This window comes from Amblyomma americanum, chromosome 5 (genome assembly GCF_052857255.1).
Source record: "Amblyomma americanum isolate KBUSLIRL-KWMA chromosome 5, ASM5285725v1, whole genome shotgun sequence".
Lineage (NCBI taxonomy): Eukaryota > Metazoa > Arthropoda > Arachnida > Ixodida > Ixodidae > Amblyomma > Amblyomma americanum.
In genome coordinates, this window is record NC_135501.1 from 48821068 (window position 1) to 48839448 (window position 18381).

At 44.6% G+C, this 18381-nt stretch overlaps 1 protein-coding gene across 3 annotated transcripts in view; it reads left to right on the forward strand.

Moving 5' to 3' along the window:
* Positions 1 to 13744: 13744 nt before the first annotated feature.
* LOC144134672 (kunitz-type serine protease inhibitor 6-like) overlaps positions 13745 to 18381 on the forward strand; it is a 46869-nt gene continuing 42232 nt past the window's right edge. For all 3 annotated transcript variants that reach the window (XM_077667527.1, XM_077667528.1, XM_077667529.1), the window contains exon 1: positions 13745 to 13864. In XM_077667527.1, coding sequence (XP_077523653.1) covers positions 13822 to 13864 — 43 coding nt within the window. In that variant the 5' untranslated portion in view covers positions 13745 to 13821. The remainder of the gene's footprint in view (positions 13865 to 18381) is intronic.

Consider the following 18381-nt stretch of genomic DNA (forward strand, 5'->3'; position numbering starts at 1 on the left):
TCGCGCCCGAGAGGGGGAACACGACAACAAAGGATTTACACAAATTGAAGGCGTGATCTTGCCAGACGGCCGGCACTCCAGTGCCCATTCAGATATTGATCAAGTGTTCACGGCCCACTACGCCTCGTTGTTCTGCTCTGAGCACGCCAGCAGAAATGCGGATTTAAGGAGCAGGGTTCGGGACTTGTGTGGGCGATACACGTGCCCGGAAATAAATGAAGCAGCGCTTGCGGCCCAGCCAGTATGGAAGAAGTGCGAGCGGCGCTACCCCGTATGAGGGCGTCCGCAGCTCCCAGCCCAGACGGAATTCTTGCCGGGTTCTACTCGACAGTTTTCGAGATTCTCGGCGAGCACTTGACAGCCATAGTGAATTCAGTGCTTCTGGATGGTGTGAAGCCGTCGTCCTTTTCATTGGGGCACGTGTTTCTCATCCCCAAGCCAGATAAGCCCCTCTCAGACCCAAGTTCGTGGAGACCAATAACGCTCATCAACACAGACTACAAAGTTGTCGCTACGGTTTTAACAGACCGCTTGAATCCGTGCTTAGGCGATGTGGTCAGCCCTCTCCAGAGCTCGTCAGTCTTGGGTAGATCAATCTTCACTTCACTGGCTCTCACACGGGACCTTTTTGCGTACGCTCAGGCAAAAAAACTGAACGGTTGTTTCATCTACCTCGATCAAAGCAAAGCCTTCGATAGAGTCGAGCATGACTACTTGTTGACAGTCTTGTCATGTCTGGGCCTTCCGGACAAATTTACTAACTTAGTAGGTGCTCTATATTTGGGCTGTCTAGTCAGCTGGTTTTAAATGGGGCGTTGAGCGGGGAAATTTGTGTGATGCGAGGAGTTCGACAAGGTTGTCCCCTCTCTCCCGCTCTCTTCGTGCTCTCGCTGGACCCTCTGCTCCGTGCAGTTGAAGGCCACCCAGCTATCCGAGGTTTTCCCCTTCCGGGGCAGGAAAGAGTTTCTGTGTCTGCTTATGCGGACGACATCTCGCTTTTCTTGCGAGATGCGGACAGTTTCCTTGCTTTCTGGCAAGTTTTCAACGAGTATGCAGCCCTCTCAGGGGCGCAATTGAACACCACAAAGAGCCAAGCCCTGAGCTTTGGCAGGTTTCAGGACCCCTTGCCCGGTGGAATCCAGTTCGTCGATGGTGTGCGTGTTTTAGGAATCGTGTTCACGCCAGCAGGTGTGTCACCGAGAACTTGGGACGACGCTATCACTCGAGCGCGACGGGCCATAGTTTCGATTGCACACCTAGAACTAACTTTGAACCCCAAGGCACTATTCTTCCGTACGTGCGCAGCTGCGTACGCTTGCTTCGTTGCGCGTGTTGCTCCACTGCCGCGTCGCGTGGCAGGGAAGCTGAACTCGCTCGCAGGACAAGTCCTGTGGAACGGAAAGCCGGCCCCAGTGTCCCGTCAAATGTTGGCCGCGGAACGCGATAGAGGAGGTTTGAACCTTCCCTCCTGGCAGGCAACAGCGCGACCTTTCGCCACCAAAGCAGTTCTCGACCTACTAGCGGCCCAAATGTACAGAGGTCGATCACTAGTCCCGTATTGGTTGGGTACTGGGAGTCAACTGTTCCTAACGCGGCGACACACGGGGCCTCAAGCAGAGCAACCTATGCCCATTTACAAAGTGGCAACTGACTTTTTCCGGTTCTGGCTAAGCCAGTTCCCGGACACGGATATACGCCAAACATCAGTGGCACGTGTTAGTGCGGCGGTTGCTGTTTTGGATTTCAGTATTGATCAGGCAGAAAAACTTCTCCTAGAAAATGGCAGGCCTTTGCATCCAGCCTGTTGCCAAAAGAAGTACAAGACTTCGAATGGCGTCGCCGTTGGCAAGCACTGTCGACGAGAGAGCGTCTCGAAAGATGGGGCATCGTGCCAAACGCGCGCTGCACCAACTGCGGCGCTGTTGAGACACAGCGGCACGCCCTGGTAGACTGCGTCGTAGCGCGTACTTTGTGGCTCCTGGTCTACAGGATGTTTAGGGTGCGCCCGCGTCAGCGCAACTCGCGAAGGCGCTCATCCTTTAGCGCCTTGTGATAGCAGTGGTTTTTTACGCGCTTTGGAAGCAGCGAGGCTTGGCAGAAGTGCGCGGAAGACGGCAATGCGCCATATGTTTCCGCTCTTGAAGAGGGTGCGCCTCATTGTGTGGCAATTTCTATAGGAAGAACTAACAGTCGGCGGCGAAGCGCTGTTCTTGCGGCGCTGGTCGACCCGCTTTATTTCTGTACATTCTAACAAAGTGGTGCTCCCAATCATGCAATACTAGTCAATACTCGCCGAGTTTGCCCTGGGTTGGTCGTGGTAACGGGTATCATCCCCTTACCCAGTTATGTACACATCTGGGAACAAGTGTTGTACGCGCATGGTAACTTTCCCCCTCCCTTTACCCCCCCCCAACCTTCCCCTCTTTTAAACCATCGCGTACTGAGATGTATGTTTAATTTGGAAACATGCCGCGCCATGGTATTTGTTGTATATAGATTGTTGGCCTGTTCCGTTTCTGTTTGTATCTGTGCATATTGGTGACTCGTTTGCGCATATTTTGCTTCTTTTTGAAATTACATTATGTACTGTTCGTGGCTGCCAGTGTTCTTATGTAAATGTGGTCTGGTGTACCAATAAATTCTCTTTATACCGTTGTGCTGTAAGTGTAGCCTCTTTTATGGGCACAGGTTTGCCCAATAAAAGTTAGTTTTGTCTTTCATAGTATTGCTACTGTGCTCTTCAACGTCACCACCACGAGACAATATCCAATTGGTGGTTGACGGGTGACATCTCATAAATCTAAAATCACTATCAATAAAGGTAATTCATCGATGACGTCATGAATAATTTAGGATGGCGGCAGACGGTCGTCGCCACGTGACTATGACGTCAAAACCGATTGTTGCGGACAGATATGAAACCACGTGATTATGACGCCATATTCAAAGATAACCCCATAGATTCGCAATTTCAAGTCGAAGATTACAGCCAAATTCGTCTGCCAATGATAACGCCACGGTCCAGTGTGGCGGACAGAAGAGGAACCACGTGATTATCACGTCAGAGAACGAAATGGAGGCAGAGTTTCAGGTTATCAAATGCAAGATGCCGCCTCTCGATGTGGCGTCATAGCCAAGTTGGCGGCCACTAAAATTACTTGTGGCAGTACGCCCTCCCCATTACCCCCCCCCCCCCCCCGTGCTAAACGGTAGTGTATTCAGAGGAAATGCAGGCACAGGGCTTTACGTCAAGTACCATCTACCTACTGAGTTTGATTTGAAGTGCCTTGAAATTGTTTTGTTGCGTTGGGACCTCTTCGCCCAGAGGTACACTGCCAGAGTGCGTGTAATAATTATTCTGGATATAAACTTTCATGGCGACAAAGTCTAGACCTCACGCTTCGGTAGCGTTTCATTTCAGGAGAGCTCGTGCTCGCTGTCTGGCTTAATTCTTTCTTTTAAGGTCGTCGTATTTCCCCACATTCGATGTTTTCCGCGTTCCACTGCTGGCTTTAGAGGAGCTAGCCGAGAAACTAGGGACGACTACGTGTTCTCTCCTTCTTCAGCAAAGAACGCTCGGGAAGATATTGCTGAATAAACATTTAGAATGAGTTGGTTTATAGGCCAGAACAAGACCAGAATTTTTATTTAGGGAAGCCGAAAACAATAGGCATCATTTCAAAAACGCAACACAAACCGAATGATAGCGTCTTCTAGTCAGAAACTCCAAAGAAAAGCGCGATTGAAGTGCCACCTTTGGGTAAGCTTTGCGAGTCTTTAACGAAGTAACAAACGCCGTAGATTCAGAGTTGTTATTTATTTATTTAGAAATACTGTCAATTCGTGGCGGGATTTTTACAGGAAACGCAGACACATTCATAATTTCAGGCAGTATTTGAAGTGTTTTAAAGCAAGAAGAGTAATTTGTAAATGAAAGAAAATTGTAGTAAGAAATGAATGAGGTAAAATGTTCAGTGTATATTAATAACCATATTAAAGCGCTGTTAGAAAAGAAATTACATCAATAATTACTCAGAGAAACTGCTGATACATATCAATAAGAGGATTTAGTGAAAAGATATCTGAATAAAAATAGATATTGTGCATAACACAGAAACATTTAGTGGAATTGCCAAGTCAATAATGCATACTGATTAGGCATATGGAATATAAAATTCAGGATTTAGAGTGCGAAAAGTCCTTCAATAATTTAACAAATACATAGAGTGATGAACTGTGTGCAATTGACAGTTTAAGCTGTTCCACTCCCTAATTGAAAGGGTAAAAATGAGTGTTTAAAACAGTCAGAATGACGTAATTCATTTAAGTTCAAAGAATGTTTATGGCGCGTGAGTCTTCCATCTTCGATGGTGATGTACTTTGATGTATCTAAATTGTAACGGTGATGCAGGAGTTGGTACAATCATTTCGTGCGTGCAAGTACAGCGAGTTTTTCCAGGCTCAGTAATACCGGCTTTCCTAAGTAGGTGAGTTGGTGAGTCAGTCTTTCTATATTTGTTAAAAAGGTATCTAATTACCTTTCTTTGTATCCCTTGTAGTTCGTTTATGTTTTGTTTGGTTGCCGAAAATCATGCAACGGTTGCATATGCTAGTGTTGATCGTATGAAGGCATTGTAAGCTAGCAATTTTATATGCAATTTGAGTGCAGTTTAAATGTGTGAGCTGTTCGGCATGCCGTGCTACTACGTTCGATAGCTCAAACTATAAGATTTCACACGAGCTCATAGAGGACGATAACTTTAATAGCCTAGAGAGCACAAAACGAACATAGCTCAAGTGGCAAGTTAAGCCGTAAAGCTTCAACAAGAAACATTTATTCTCGCTGAGCAATCGAGCCAGTTGCCTGCAGGAGCTGGTTGTGTAGACAATATAGATCCGGGTCAAGGCGCCAGCAAACACAATGGAAGCGACACGAACGCAGACTGATTAGTTGCTGGCGCGTCAGGTGCACTCCACAAAACGGTGATCGCTGCAAGTCAGTCGCCCCCAGAAGGGGTTGAACGGTTCTGTTTTTGCTTGTCAAAATTTGCCGAGCTTTTTTCGGTGTTTAGTCCAGAGAGCAATGCTTGGCTTTATCCATCGTATATCATTTTGCTAGGCATGAGCTAGTTCTTTTTCGATAATATAATGTGGTAATTTTTTGCGGTCACAAATCACTAAGAGTACATCTTGGCCCTTTCGTGAGCGCGAAAGTACAAATATTTTCGATGTAAGGCTGACAGCTGAGGGCATGTTGATCTGCAGAGAAAAAAAAATGATCTGTGTTTTCTCAATAGCCCGTCAGCTAGTACACCGCTTACAGCGAGTGGAGCACACGCCTCCCCACTCAATTCCATGCTTTGTCACGACCTACTTTGCGTAACCACGCGGACATATTGTTTTTTTTTTTCACGAACCCGCACCTTGCTTCACGGCATTACGAACAGCTGTTCTTGTCGAACGAAATTTCGGCATTAAAAAAAACCAACGGAAGTGAACAGATGTAACCATCAGGTGATAACAAAAGTAGAATTTAAGTTCTAAAATCCTGGGTTTTTGCTTTAGAGTAAGCTAAAGGGCGACGTGCTTCCAGTGTTGTCTACGGCTGCTGTACCCAGACCACAGCAGTTTTTCTTTTGGATTATGCATTATTTCGCCTGCGTGTGCTTGCGTGCTCTGGAGAAAGCTACCTAGCCAAGTAGCTGCCCTAAGAGGGTGATGATTGTTAATCAACAGCGCAAGCTAGCAAACGATGCTTGACGAGGGAATTTTTTTGCGTAATTCATAATAATACAGGGTAAAAATGGTTCAACCCGGAGAGAGAAAACACATGGCATTGACGCTATTTCTTGGTAGAAAAAATCAAAAACTAAACACAGCCTACATTCAGCAACTAAACATGATACATCCCAACAAAAACATTAATTCTCCACCGCCTTGTTAAGGCTAGAAGCTTTAAAAAGCAATTCAGAGAGCAAATTGAAATCGGAGACGGATTCAGGAAAAAACTGTACTTTAACAAGTGTCTTCGCTCGAAAATGGGCGGCAACTTGTCTCCCCACCGTGTCGTGCTCGTCTAGCAATTACTTGAATAAAGTTTGGTTTAAGAATATTTTCTTGTTGTGAAACAGTCTTATGGAGAAAAAAAATCCGGTCCATTTTACGCAATGCTGAAACAAGCGCCACTATATTTTAAACCATTTACCTTCTAGGGGAATCACGCCTACTGTAGATGTGCAAAATAAACCAAACTACTTTGCACCGAAAAAGTTGAAGAGAGTTTGTGCATTTTTGCACGGTCCAAATAATAGATGAACTCTCGAGCGTAGCTTGGATGACAGTATTATTGCCAAAACATTGTTATTAGTGGTGGAGCGACTAATTTATCATTTTAAAAACACATTTGAAACTGTGGCAGAAGAAATTTCAGAGGTCTGTGCGGTGCATTTCAATTGCACATGGAACCTCCCAGCTTGCACAGGCCTACTGTAGGTGGCTGATTTCCTCAAAACTAACACCGCGGAATATTCCAGCGGTACCAATACCTGCATAATTTTCTGCTTGAACTGAGGAACTCCTACTCACCCTCCAACTAAGAGTGGCATGCATGTCAACAGTACTGACGTTTTCGGTTGAAAACAAATTTATAAAATCAAATTCGGCGTACTTATTGCAGTTTTCGTTTGCTGATTTAACCTAAAAACCCAACCGCTACGTATAAGCAGAGATATTGCTATTATTCGCGTCCTTCTAGCTTCATAAAGAAATGCAGGCACAGTCCCAGTCTATAGCATTTCATTCATCACCGCTCTGATTACTCGACTGCAAGAAAAAGGCGTCTCTCCTATCCGTCAATTTACCCGGTCTCGTTTCAATTGCGTTCACCCTACGGAAAAAGGTTACTAATCCGAACCGCCTCTCTGCGTCGCTCCCGCCTCCTATTTGCGCTTGCCTTCTCTTATAAACAGACCTGTCACCCGAAGGGATCAACAGTTTTCCTGTCTTCGTATGATATACCTGGCCCTTTCCCATTTCTTCCTGATCTTCCCTAAGATGTAGCTAACTCGCGTTTGTTCCCTCACCCACTCTGTTCTCTTCCTGTCTCTTGAACCTACACATATCATTTTCGTTTCCATGCCTAGCTTTGTTCTCAGCTGAATTTAAATGCATTGCGTAGGCCTCAAGATGTCTTCCCCATAGACTAGTAGTGGTGTGAGACAGCTATTAGGGACTACAATCATTTTGAGGTATATTGATAAACTGCTATTCGCGACCACAGAGTACCTGCCAAATGCTATTCACCCCAGGGTTAATCTCCTCGTTACTTTATTTTGATGGTTAGAATCTGCGGCCGCAAACTGCCCTAAGTCGATGTGTTAACTTGCCATTTCGAATGTATCACTGCCTATCATAAAGCATTGTTCTCCTCGGACGCCGGTTAACATTCCTTTAGTTTTCCGCGTATTAATTTTGAAACCCGTCATTCTGCTTGCGATACCAAGGAGCTCAATCATCATCGGCAGTTCACACTCTGAGTTACCTGAGCATGGCAACGTAATAAGCGAATTGAAGATTACCAAGGCATTATCCATTAATATTTATCGCCCACTCTCCAGAATACAGTTTTTGTAGTCCTCACTTTAAAGAGGCAGTGAATGCTAGTGGATAGACTGTCTTCTTGCCCGGCGCTACACCCAATTGCCATTTCATCACTCTCCCTTTGCGCTGCTATGGTCACTGCGCAACACATGCAAATAATTTCGAATACCTTTATATGTGCTTCTTTCACAGCGTCGCTAAGGAATGTCAGCACGACTCCTGACATTTCGACTGAGACAAATTTTGCGTCGTAATCAATAAAGGCTATATATTGAAGTTTTGCACAGTTTGCGCATTTCTGTGTCACCTGATTGCCGACAGACCGGTCCGCCAACCAGCCTGGCCCTTTGTGTCACTGCAGTTCAAGCTTCACCTAGTTCCATGAACCATTAGCTTAGTAAATTTCTAGTAAAGAACAGAAACCAAGATGATCGGTCTGTAAATTTTAAGCCCGTGTCATCCCTTTTCATGTGTATTTGGATAAAATTAGCGCTCTTCCAAGTTCCAGGTGAGCAAATGAGAATGAGACACTGCTTATAAATGGTGACATATTTTTCTAACAGAATGCTTACACCGTGCTTGAACAAATCTGCAGGTACTGGATCCTCGCTTGCAGTATTTCTCCTCTGCATCGCTTGTGAGGCTTTCTTGACTTCCTTTTTTGTTGCGTGCGGGATGTCCAATTCTCCCACATCGTTTGATACGTCTTTCAGATCCGGTTTAAATACTTTACTGCACAGACTGGTGTGCAGTTCCTTCTTTAACTATCGCAACTATAATGCTAATGAAATTTCGCTCCCTGTCCCTTGGCTTAGCGATCTTTTTTCATGCATTTTGCTCTTGACCGCTTTGATGCGAACTTTTTTCTTTAAACGCGATCGTTCCTCATCATACTGCGTCTTTTTATGTGGCTTATCTCACGGTTATTTAATAGCTTTCGCACTTTAGTCGTTTATATACTCGGTAATTAGACGCTTGAATGATTTGCCGCTTCATAATGGAATCTCGGAGCAGCATGCATCCGAGTTGATCTTCCTAGGGCAGCGAGCGGAGTTCATGGGTGTCGGATGGCCTCGCCTTCAAACTCCCCAAATCTGTTTCGTTGAATCTTTGCTGGGCCCACTCAACGTGCGCATGCCTGAAATTGTTCCGGTGCGGTCCATCCCCGCAACTGTGTCTATCATCTACGATGACATTTATCCATGGAATGCAAAATTACTGCCTTTCTCATGGTTAAATGGTATATTGCAGGGTTATTTGTCGACCTTCAGCTCACATGTTGCAATTGCGACTGATGGCTCGGTGTGTGCAGAAATAGCAGGTGTAGGTATTTACTCCCAGTCCCTTGACTGGTCTTTTTCTCTCCGTCTCCAAGATTTCACTCCTATGTATCTGGCTGAGTTTCTAGCAGTGGTTCTCGCTCTGCGCAAGGTACCAATTTCTTTATCAGCAGTAATAATAATTACGGACTCGTTATCTTTATGCACTTCCCTGTCGGCGTCCACTGAATCGCAGCTCTTTCGGATACTAAAATTCCTGATCCCTCCACACATCACATCAATTCGATTTCTTTGGGTTCCTGGGCACAGGGGTCTTCTATTAAATGAATCAGCTGATGCTTTAGCGAAGGCAGCCTTGAGTGGACCGATTGTTGACCCGCTTCCAACAACTGCTTACATCACGGCGGCACGCTTTAGACGGTACACTGTAATGAACGAATTGGGCGCATCAGCGCTTACTTCCTTGGACGACTTCCAGCACCTACTGTTCCCTTGGAGAAGCTCAGTCTGGCGATCGCGCAATCTTGAAGTTTCCTTCACGAGGCTTCGTTGCCGGGTGCCGCAACTAAATTTTTACCTCTACAGGCCTGGTCTGGCGATCTCCCCATTGTGTCCGTATTGTGAGGAGCCGGAAACAATAGAGAACTTTCTTCTTTTTTGCCGTCGCTACTCATCGATTAGGAGGCGACTATTAGAAGTTCCAATACAGAATCTCAGTTTGCGCCTGTCTTCTACGGTTGTTCTGTCTCTTGGCGCTTCTATGCTTGGCCATACCAATGGGAATGTTTGCTTTGCCGTTCAAAATTATCTCCTAGAATCAAAACGTCTACCATCATGAGCTTTCGTCCTGCCCATCCCATTATCAGCTTCTGTATTTCGGTTTTTACAACCACTTATAGTAATCCCTACGCCTTCTTTGCCTAAATTTTAGTTTGTATGACCCCCCTAACCTCCTGCAACCACCTCGGCTACGGAAACTGTGCGTTCCAAATTTTGGTAGGTCATCCCATGCTTGCCACATGCAACTGGTCATTTAAATAGTCACCGCCTGGTTATGGCCAATCCCCCTTGTGGGTATGTGCCATTGTGTGAGGTCAACAACAACAACAACAATATTACCAAGGTAACCGGCCTCTTGCTTCCCTTTCGCGCTCAGTAATTATATTTCAAAAGTTATCGTTGATTGCTCGAATACAAACGTTGTCCTCAGTTAAAGCTTAATATCTGTTCTCCAGGGAGATCCTGATTTCGTCAGTATTTGCTCTAAACACCTTTTGGTCTCTGTGGTTGTTACTAGTCTCCTCCGCTCCCTATTCATGTCTAATCTTCTGCAACCTCCCTTTTCTATGTTCTCTGCACCTGATGTTGCCTACCACTTCCACATCCAACACGATGTTGGGATGGAGGTACAATATGGAGTCTGTTTCACTTTTAGTTTCATCGCTCGCGTTCTTCCAAGTACACTTCATGTTTTTCCCCTTGTGGGAGAAGCTATTCATGATTTGTAAGCTATTTCTTTCCGGCAGTTCTAATAGTGGGTGCCTGCAGCCATTCCTAGTACCTCGAAAGCCAAGTCGATTTCATTGTATGTTATCGAAGTACGTTCAGCTTGCATACTACATGTACACACAAGGTGTTCCAAAAGTCATTTGTCATAGTTCCCTGCAGCCCGGTCGCTCGTCGGCTTCACGCCTAACCTCGCACAAAAGTCAGCGAACAGCGCTGTGTACAGCGTTTTTGCATGACTTATTATTGATTTGACGCCTTCATAGAACCTTTCGACCAGCGCTTTCGGCTTGCATGTGCATTGGCCTTTGCAACCTTCACCTAGTACCCTTTATAAGGCCGAAATACGATAATTTTGAGCCACTTTTTTGTGGTCAAGAATTCGTCGTGCTGAAGTCAGAATGGTGCACATGAACCGGAATGAGAGAAGCCAAAGTGAAGGACCTTAGGTTTATTTTGAGCTCATGGAATATTTTAAGATCATCTACAATTGCACACCACAAGGGCGTTTTTTTCCTTCCACTATTTTCAAAATTGGACAGTTGTCGTTGGTGTTCGATCCCCCTTCTTAGGCTAAGAACCCGAAAGTCAAAGGTACTAAGTAACCGCGGCAAAAAAATTCGTTTTTAGAGATCCTCTGAACGCCAAAACGCGCCACCGGTGATAAAATATATATGCAGCGTCTGCTGTTCAGCAAATTACTTCATTTATAAACCTATCGAACCGAAACGATATAAAGTTGTGAATAAAGATTTCCTCCGACCACATGCCCAAATTAAAACTAACACTGGTCGCTAAAACTTCTTCACTATGGCACCTATGGCCGTGCTGTGGCTCCGCCAGTGAGTTGGCGAAACTGCTCTATTAGTTAATCCTTACTAGGTCCTGAACTCTGGCGCATTCAGGATCGCCTGAAACCAAACTAACGAGTTCACTGCAACGCGTTAGGCGCGCGCCGCTTCGTTAGCCTGTGTCTTCCCTTTACAGATTTCAGTGAAGATAAAACAGCAATGGTTAAAAGTAGTCGTATAATGCACCCAATAATTTGATAATAAATGTCTTATTCAGTCCTCTGCATCACATGAAAATACCCTATTTCACAAAAATTGAAATTGATTTTCAATTTGGTTGAATACGGCTGCCGGTGCGTATTTCATTTGTTTATTTATTTTTCATACAGGCCTCCTTTCTACAAAGAACCTAATCTGTGGTCACCATAACTACAATCTGTGGTCACCATAACATCAATAACTACTTTGTTTCTTGCTCCGAATGCGCCGACCTTAACACAAAACAAAAAATAACTCTGTTACTAGTTGTGCTGACTTTGCAAATTCGATCATGTTAACTCCCGTGACACTTTCCGCAGTGAAACGAATAATTAATACGTTAAAAAACAATACATCTGCTGGCTAAGATGAAATTTCATGTGGACCGATAAAATATGTCGCTGATTTAATATCTATTCCTTTGACTCATATCATGAATGCTACGTTCGAGATAGGTGTGTTTCCAGACCGCTTAAAGATAGCACGCGTACATCCGATTTTTAAGGGTGGGAACAGCTCTGCTTTGATAACTGCCGACCAATTTCAATACTGCCGATCCTGTCCAAGCTTTTTGAACATGCCATTAACGTCAGGATACAAAACTTTTTCGAAAAATATCATGTAATCAGTAATATGCAGTACGGATTCTAAAAAAAAAACAAATCTACAGAATTAGCCCTGCTTAACATAAAAAATGAGATAATAACAAATTTTGAACATAGAGAGTATACGCTTGGACTATTTCTAGATCTGCGTAAAGCATTTGATTCTGTCTGTCATGATGTCCTCCTAGTTAAACTGAATAGGTATGGGATCCGCGGAGTACCACTAGAATTAATAAATAGCTATCTGTCAAACCGCTATCAATTTGTCAGTTTTATTAAATATTCATCTCCAGTTCTGCCAGTTAAAAAAGGCGTTCCACAGGGATCTATTCTCGTGCCTTTGCTGTTCATAACATACGTAAATGATTTATGCTCTATTCCTAATACCCCGAAACTAATCATGTATACAGATGACACAAACGTATTTTTCTCTAGCCATTCACTCCTGGATATTGAACATGCTGTCAATAACTATTCGTTCCACCTGTCTACTTGGTTAAACACAAATAAATTATGCTTGAACATTGAGAAAACGAAATACATATTGTTTGCACCGCTAAGCAAGCCTAGGAAATCTCCCATAAAAATTCTGTTTGATGGCAAAGAAATAGCACATGTCAAGGCTCAAAAATTTTTAGGCGTGTGGTTTGAAGAAAGTTTATCGTGGAATTCTCATGTTAACAGCCTCATAGCTGACCTAAGTGAAACAATTGGCTGCCTTTTTAAGATTTGTCCACTCATCCCTCAATGGTTACGAACTGTACTTCATTACTCACTCTTTTACTCCAAGCTTTCCTACTGTGTTTTAGTCTGGGGTACCACTACAAGTCAGAGTTACAAAAGATTAATTACCCTACAAAAAAGTGTTAAGAATATTTGAGCAATATCACGGCCCTCCGGAACTACTGCGGAGAAGGCCACTTTTCCTGAACTACAAAATGTTAAAAGCCAATCAAATTTATTATTTCAAATTGCTGCAGTACATAAAAAAGCGAAGATTTACAGTGTAAAAAAATCCAGTGCAGCTCCAGCATACCCACTCCGTAAGGAAACTTTACGGCCGCCAAAAATAAGAACAAATTATAGACGACAACATATTGAATATCAAACAGCTAACCTTCTAAATAAAATACAAGGATTAACAGATCTGAGTGCTAATGTCTCCAAAAACAGGCTTAGAGCTCTGCTCCTGGAAAATAACTTAGAACTCACATAATCTGCCATGTTTCTGTCCCTAATTGCTATTTTTTTAGGAGTGCATTTTCATTTGTATCTTGCTGTTGTTTTGTTATTATGATGTTGCAATATTTGTTGTTCCAAAGCTTGCAACTACCATGTTCAGAATTTTGTTATGTTTGCAATCTTTGCACCAAGTACTTTGTGCCGGCATGTAAGAATTATTGTTCATCTTATACTGTTATTTTTTGCGTTACATGATATATTTACCTTTTTTCCCCTTATTTCCTCCAGAAGATTTTGGTGTGAAACTTGTTTTAAAGCTATGTTTAACGTTTGTGCCAAACTGTATGCGGGGCAAGAGCCATCGTCAGGCGTTTCGCCTTGCCTTTTGCTCTTGCTCCTCTTTCTGCATCAGAAAGGAACAAATAAATAAAAAAATCAAGTTGCGCACTCACTCTGTAAGTCTTTTTGACCAGCTTCTAGATAAGGACTGTGGAACCTAGATAAGGACTGTGGAAACATCCACGGCGCATTGTTCTCCTCCATATAAAGCGCTGAGCTGGCGAGCAAACCTATGTTCGGTTAAGGACATCAACGTTCATCATGAAGCTGTACCTCATCCTAGCTTTCATTGGAGCCGCACTTGGTAAGTCTGACGAGCAATGTTTGTGCCCGATACAATGCTTCTTAGTTCCTGTTGTTAGCAAAAGCACATCGGAAGAATTTATTTTGAAGGGTGTAGAATATGGTTTCTTTAGTATCTACCCCGAAAGGCCAACGGCAGCGATTAACACTTTTTGCTTGTTCACCTTAAAAACGAAGGATAGAAATCTGGGTAAAGATTTCTTGACAGTGCCTCATACGGCGAAAAATTAAGCACTATAATAGTCTGCTAACGCGAGGGTCAATGCAATACACAACATTTTTGAAGATTTCCTTCACGTGCAAGCAAAGCCATCGCTCCATTCGAACATCTCCGCGCAACGTACATAACCAGGAATGGAAACACAACCTTTCGCTGTTTGCTACATTACCTTTGAAATGCTTAACGCTACTTAGAAACCAAGCAGCAACGCTTAGAAATATTACCGGCTGCGCTAGGTCGCTCTTATCTTGTCGCGCTATTGAGACACTTAGTAACCTAACTCTACCAAGTGATACTGTGAGCTGTGGCGTTATGCTGTAACGACCAGTTTCCTTTCTGTTCCATTTCTTGATCCCAGTGCCAAAGGATAGCCGACACTGTGGCTCAGTCGTTCTGATGCACGGCTTCTGGCCGGAAAGTCGGGCGTTCGATTCCTTCCGCGGCGGTTGAATTTCGATGAAGGCGAAATTCTAGAGGCCCATGCAGTGTGCTATGTCAGCGGATGTGAAGGAACCCTAGGCGTTCGAAATTTTCGGAGCCCTTAACTATAGCGTCCCTCATTGCCTGAGATGGTTTAGGACGTTGAAACCCAATTAAACAATAAACATTGCTATATGATGTTCATGGAGGCATGACGCAAGTATCGGGAAAAGCATGCCCATGATACCACTTGCTGGCATGAACGCCTGTAGAGCCCACGTCACACTGGGGGAACGGCGCCGACGCCCACGAGTGCAGCAGACAGACGACACCCTTGACACGTCGCGCGAACTTTACGTCGGTAATTCTGCGTCGGCAAAAAAAAAAAAACAGAGCGCTGTTTGTTCTGCGAATTGGCCAGCGCTGTCCGTGACGCTCAGCTAGACTGAATGCGGCGGCAGAAGACTGGCAAGTGGTGGCGCCGCGACCATAAAGGGTGTATTTGATAGATCGTCTGCATTCCCACCAGCTGTTGCACCATCAAACTGACGTCGCGACCAAATGAAATGGATAGTTAAATATCATACGGCTTTGGTTTGTTTTTACTTTGAAAGAGCGCAAAACAAGGGTAGAGAACGATTTCAAATCTTAAGGGAAGCAGACTGGATAGAGAATACTGGAGCAAGCATGTTGAGAAAGGCAGGCAAGCATTACTAATGCGAAAGCATTACGAGGCTATGTCGGCAGCCGACGTGTCCGCGAAAAGTGGACGCAAAGTGTGGAAGCAAAATGTGTCGCACGATATGACGACATTAGCTAGTGCATTGTAGTCGTGAATGAATGTGTACTACAACTGGTATATAACTACAGTGTCAGATGATTGTCATAATCATGTGTGTCACTGTACTTGAGCCATGAGGGCGAAGTCATGAATCATGACCGTGATTATAATCAATGTGTTCATGACCGAAGTCACTGTGTTAGGAAGAAATTGAGTTGTGGTCATCAAAATAATCAGTCATATCATAAGTGGTTGACACAAAAGTGCCGAGTCATGGGTCACAAGAAGTGCTCACTCATCTCGTGTATAGTAGTCATTATTTAATGTGTATGACAGCTGGGATATAAATAGAGTTCTGGTCATGATGAAGAATGATCTCGTCACATGGTTAATTAGTAAAAGCTATTGAGAAATTAATTTGTATTATTAAGAAAAAATGAGTTAGGAAAGTTTAAAATAATGAAATGAGAAACGATGACGTCATCACTAACTAATGATTTGAAAGGCATGCGCTGCACAAAACCGCGTCTGCCGAAACGACGACTCTGATTTGAGCAACAGATATCGCAGGTACAGGCGAAATCCCAGCTATGTCATGCCTGGTTAACCTCAATGAGGTGGCAGCATTCCAGGACAAATTCACCAAAATTTTGAGCAACCGTTCGTCGTACAGCATTCCCGGTAGCGTCATACTTTTCTCTTTGTATACCGCTTACATGTTTTAGTCGAGTTGGAGGCTAGCTTGCGGCAGGGGTTAGGAGCGATGACATATGCATTTTCAATGGCATGCTTTTTGAGACTTGTGACAGGGGTTCGGACTAATGACATATGCAGTGTCAGTTGCATGCTTTAAGGCGCGGTTGAGCTGTCCACCGAGATGTCGAGATCTGAGAGCTACTGCGTCTTTTCCTCAAAACACATGCTTTCGCGTTCCTCCAGGTAAGATGACTTAATTGCCCTCAGAAATGTTTATTTTAATCCCTATCAGAGCGCCATACGCGCTGATGAGCCCGCGACTAAATTTCTCTGCTTTTGAAGGCATTTTCTTTCAATCCAGAAAAAAATAAGATGTCTGCAATGATAGATATGGGCTTGAATTAGCGCATTAGGAGCCCATGTGTCGATGAAAGCACCTAGGAGCAATGGCGTTATGTCACCGTCGAAAGTGGTGGAGAATATAGCGTTGCTAAATCACGAGTGACCGTGATCGCCGCCTCCTGCATCGGTTCCTTCCACACAGCTCGGGTTTTGGCTCGGGTTTCGCTGGCTTTTTCCACGTTGTTGTATGTCGCATTCCTGGGTCAAATTACGTCCTCCCTTCGTCCCCTCTTTTCAAAAGATGCAGTTAAGTAGAGCCTTCCGTATTTTTAATGACGTCGCGTAACCATCGCCCGCGCCGCGTGATAGCCCCTTGTAATGTTCTGCGATATGACGGCAAGTCGGCGATAGTTCGCGTATACACACTACTTCTGTGCAGTTCGAGCATCGTCTACTAGGCTGCGGCCTTCACAACGAAACACACTCTGCCACACTATGTTTGCAAATATCGAAAGTGAAGTGGAAAAAGGGTATGACCAAGACTTGGGGCTGCGACTCGCGCTCCCCGTTACTTTCGCAATACTGGAGCCCGAGCTGGCAAAACGGTGTCAAGATCAAAGCAGAAACAAAGAAACAAGTTCACTGCTACACACGAATGATTGCCGCTGCCTGCGACAGGTGCGAACATACTGAAGGGTGTGATCGTACAATGGTGCCTATTTTAGAGCGCAGCTCTCAGGGAACGTTCTCACTTCTCCAAAAAACCTGCGAGCGAAGCGGAATTGGCCTCTTTTGACGCGCACCAGGGCGCAAATGGGCACGGCGATGACCATTTTCCGCCACTGGAATAATTCAGCGGTGACAAACGTGGCGGCTCCTTTCGAAGCGCGACTCCAGATTCGGGCTGAATATGTCATAGTTGCTGCCTCTTCAGGTGCGTTCACTGGCCGTAAATAGGGCACCGGTCTTTCGCCTCGTCTCACCTCATCTATCCGAAAACGAATAAGTGATAAATTTGCTTTATTTTTATTTAAAGTAACGATTATGCCGCTGCTAGGCTTAAGAGTGTCTGTGCGTTCTGAGTAAAGATTCCCATCCTGACAAGTAGATGGCGCCATTAGGCCGGGCTCATCTTTGATCTCTAATTGCATACGCAGTACTAAACATGATAATGTTCCCGCGTTTAACGTACGTAAGTGGGCATACGGTTATGATGCACAGAAAGCATCAATTAATGCTCTTTTCTAACCATAGAGAGTTTAGTTTCACATACGTAGAGGCTTCACGTACGTAGAGCTTTTACGGGTAACCAGTGCGCATGCTCAGAACGCAAAGGGTTTGCGCGAGTCTCGCGTACGTACGTGAGATTCGGATTTTTACGTTGCGGTCTTTGCGTTGCTTGCGTATGTAGCGTTGACAAACATGACGGCACCCTGCACGCCGCTTCACAGCGATAACAGCTTCGTCGCTAACCCCTCGACACGATATTGTGTTCTAAACTTTTGTATTCGCCTTCGATTTGCTCATTCTTACACTCGCATAAAGTTTCAAGCGACAAATAGCTTTTGTCTTTCAGATATAAAGGCTACTTCGAAGCTGTTAAGCCCAATGAAGCAACGCTCTGACGCAGTTCGACTGGCTTGAATTTGACTCGTCTTGTCTTATAGTGGCTACAGCAGTGTCTGAATCTCTCAGAAGATGGCCCTAGGAAAAAAACGCGCGGTTACGCGCGACGTCTGTCGCGTACGTGCAACTAAAAGGGTTTGAAGCGACATGCGCGTATGCTGCGTAGACTTCTCACGTTTACGTACGTGAACTCGGTACGTACGTGAAACTAAAACGCTCTCATATCTCTGCACGCCGCGAGCGGTGAAGTGGTGGCTGGGAAATGTGTGGAAAAGTGAGAAACAGCTGAGGTGCGGTGGTTCCGCCTGGCCCAGGAGTCAACAGACGAGAACAGGTCCTAGTTTTTTTCCGGCGAAGCGAATCCGCTTTTTTTTTTGACAAGTGTGAATGCCCCTCAAGCTCTCGTTCGTGGGTTAAACCGCGTCGCCGTGGC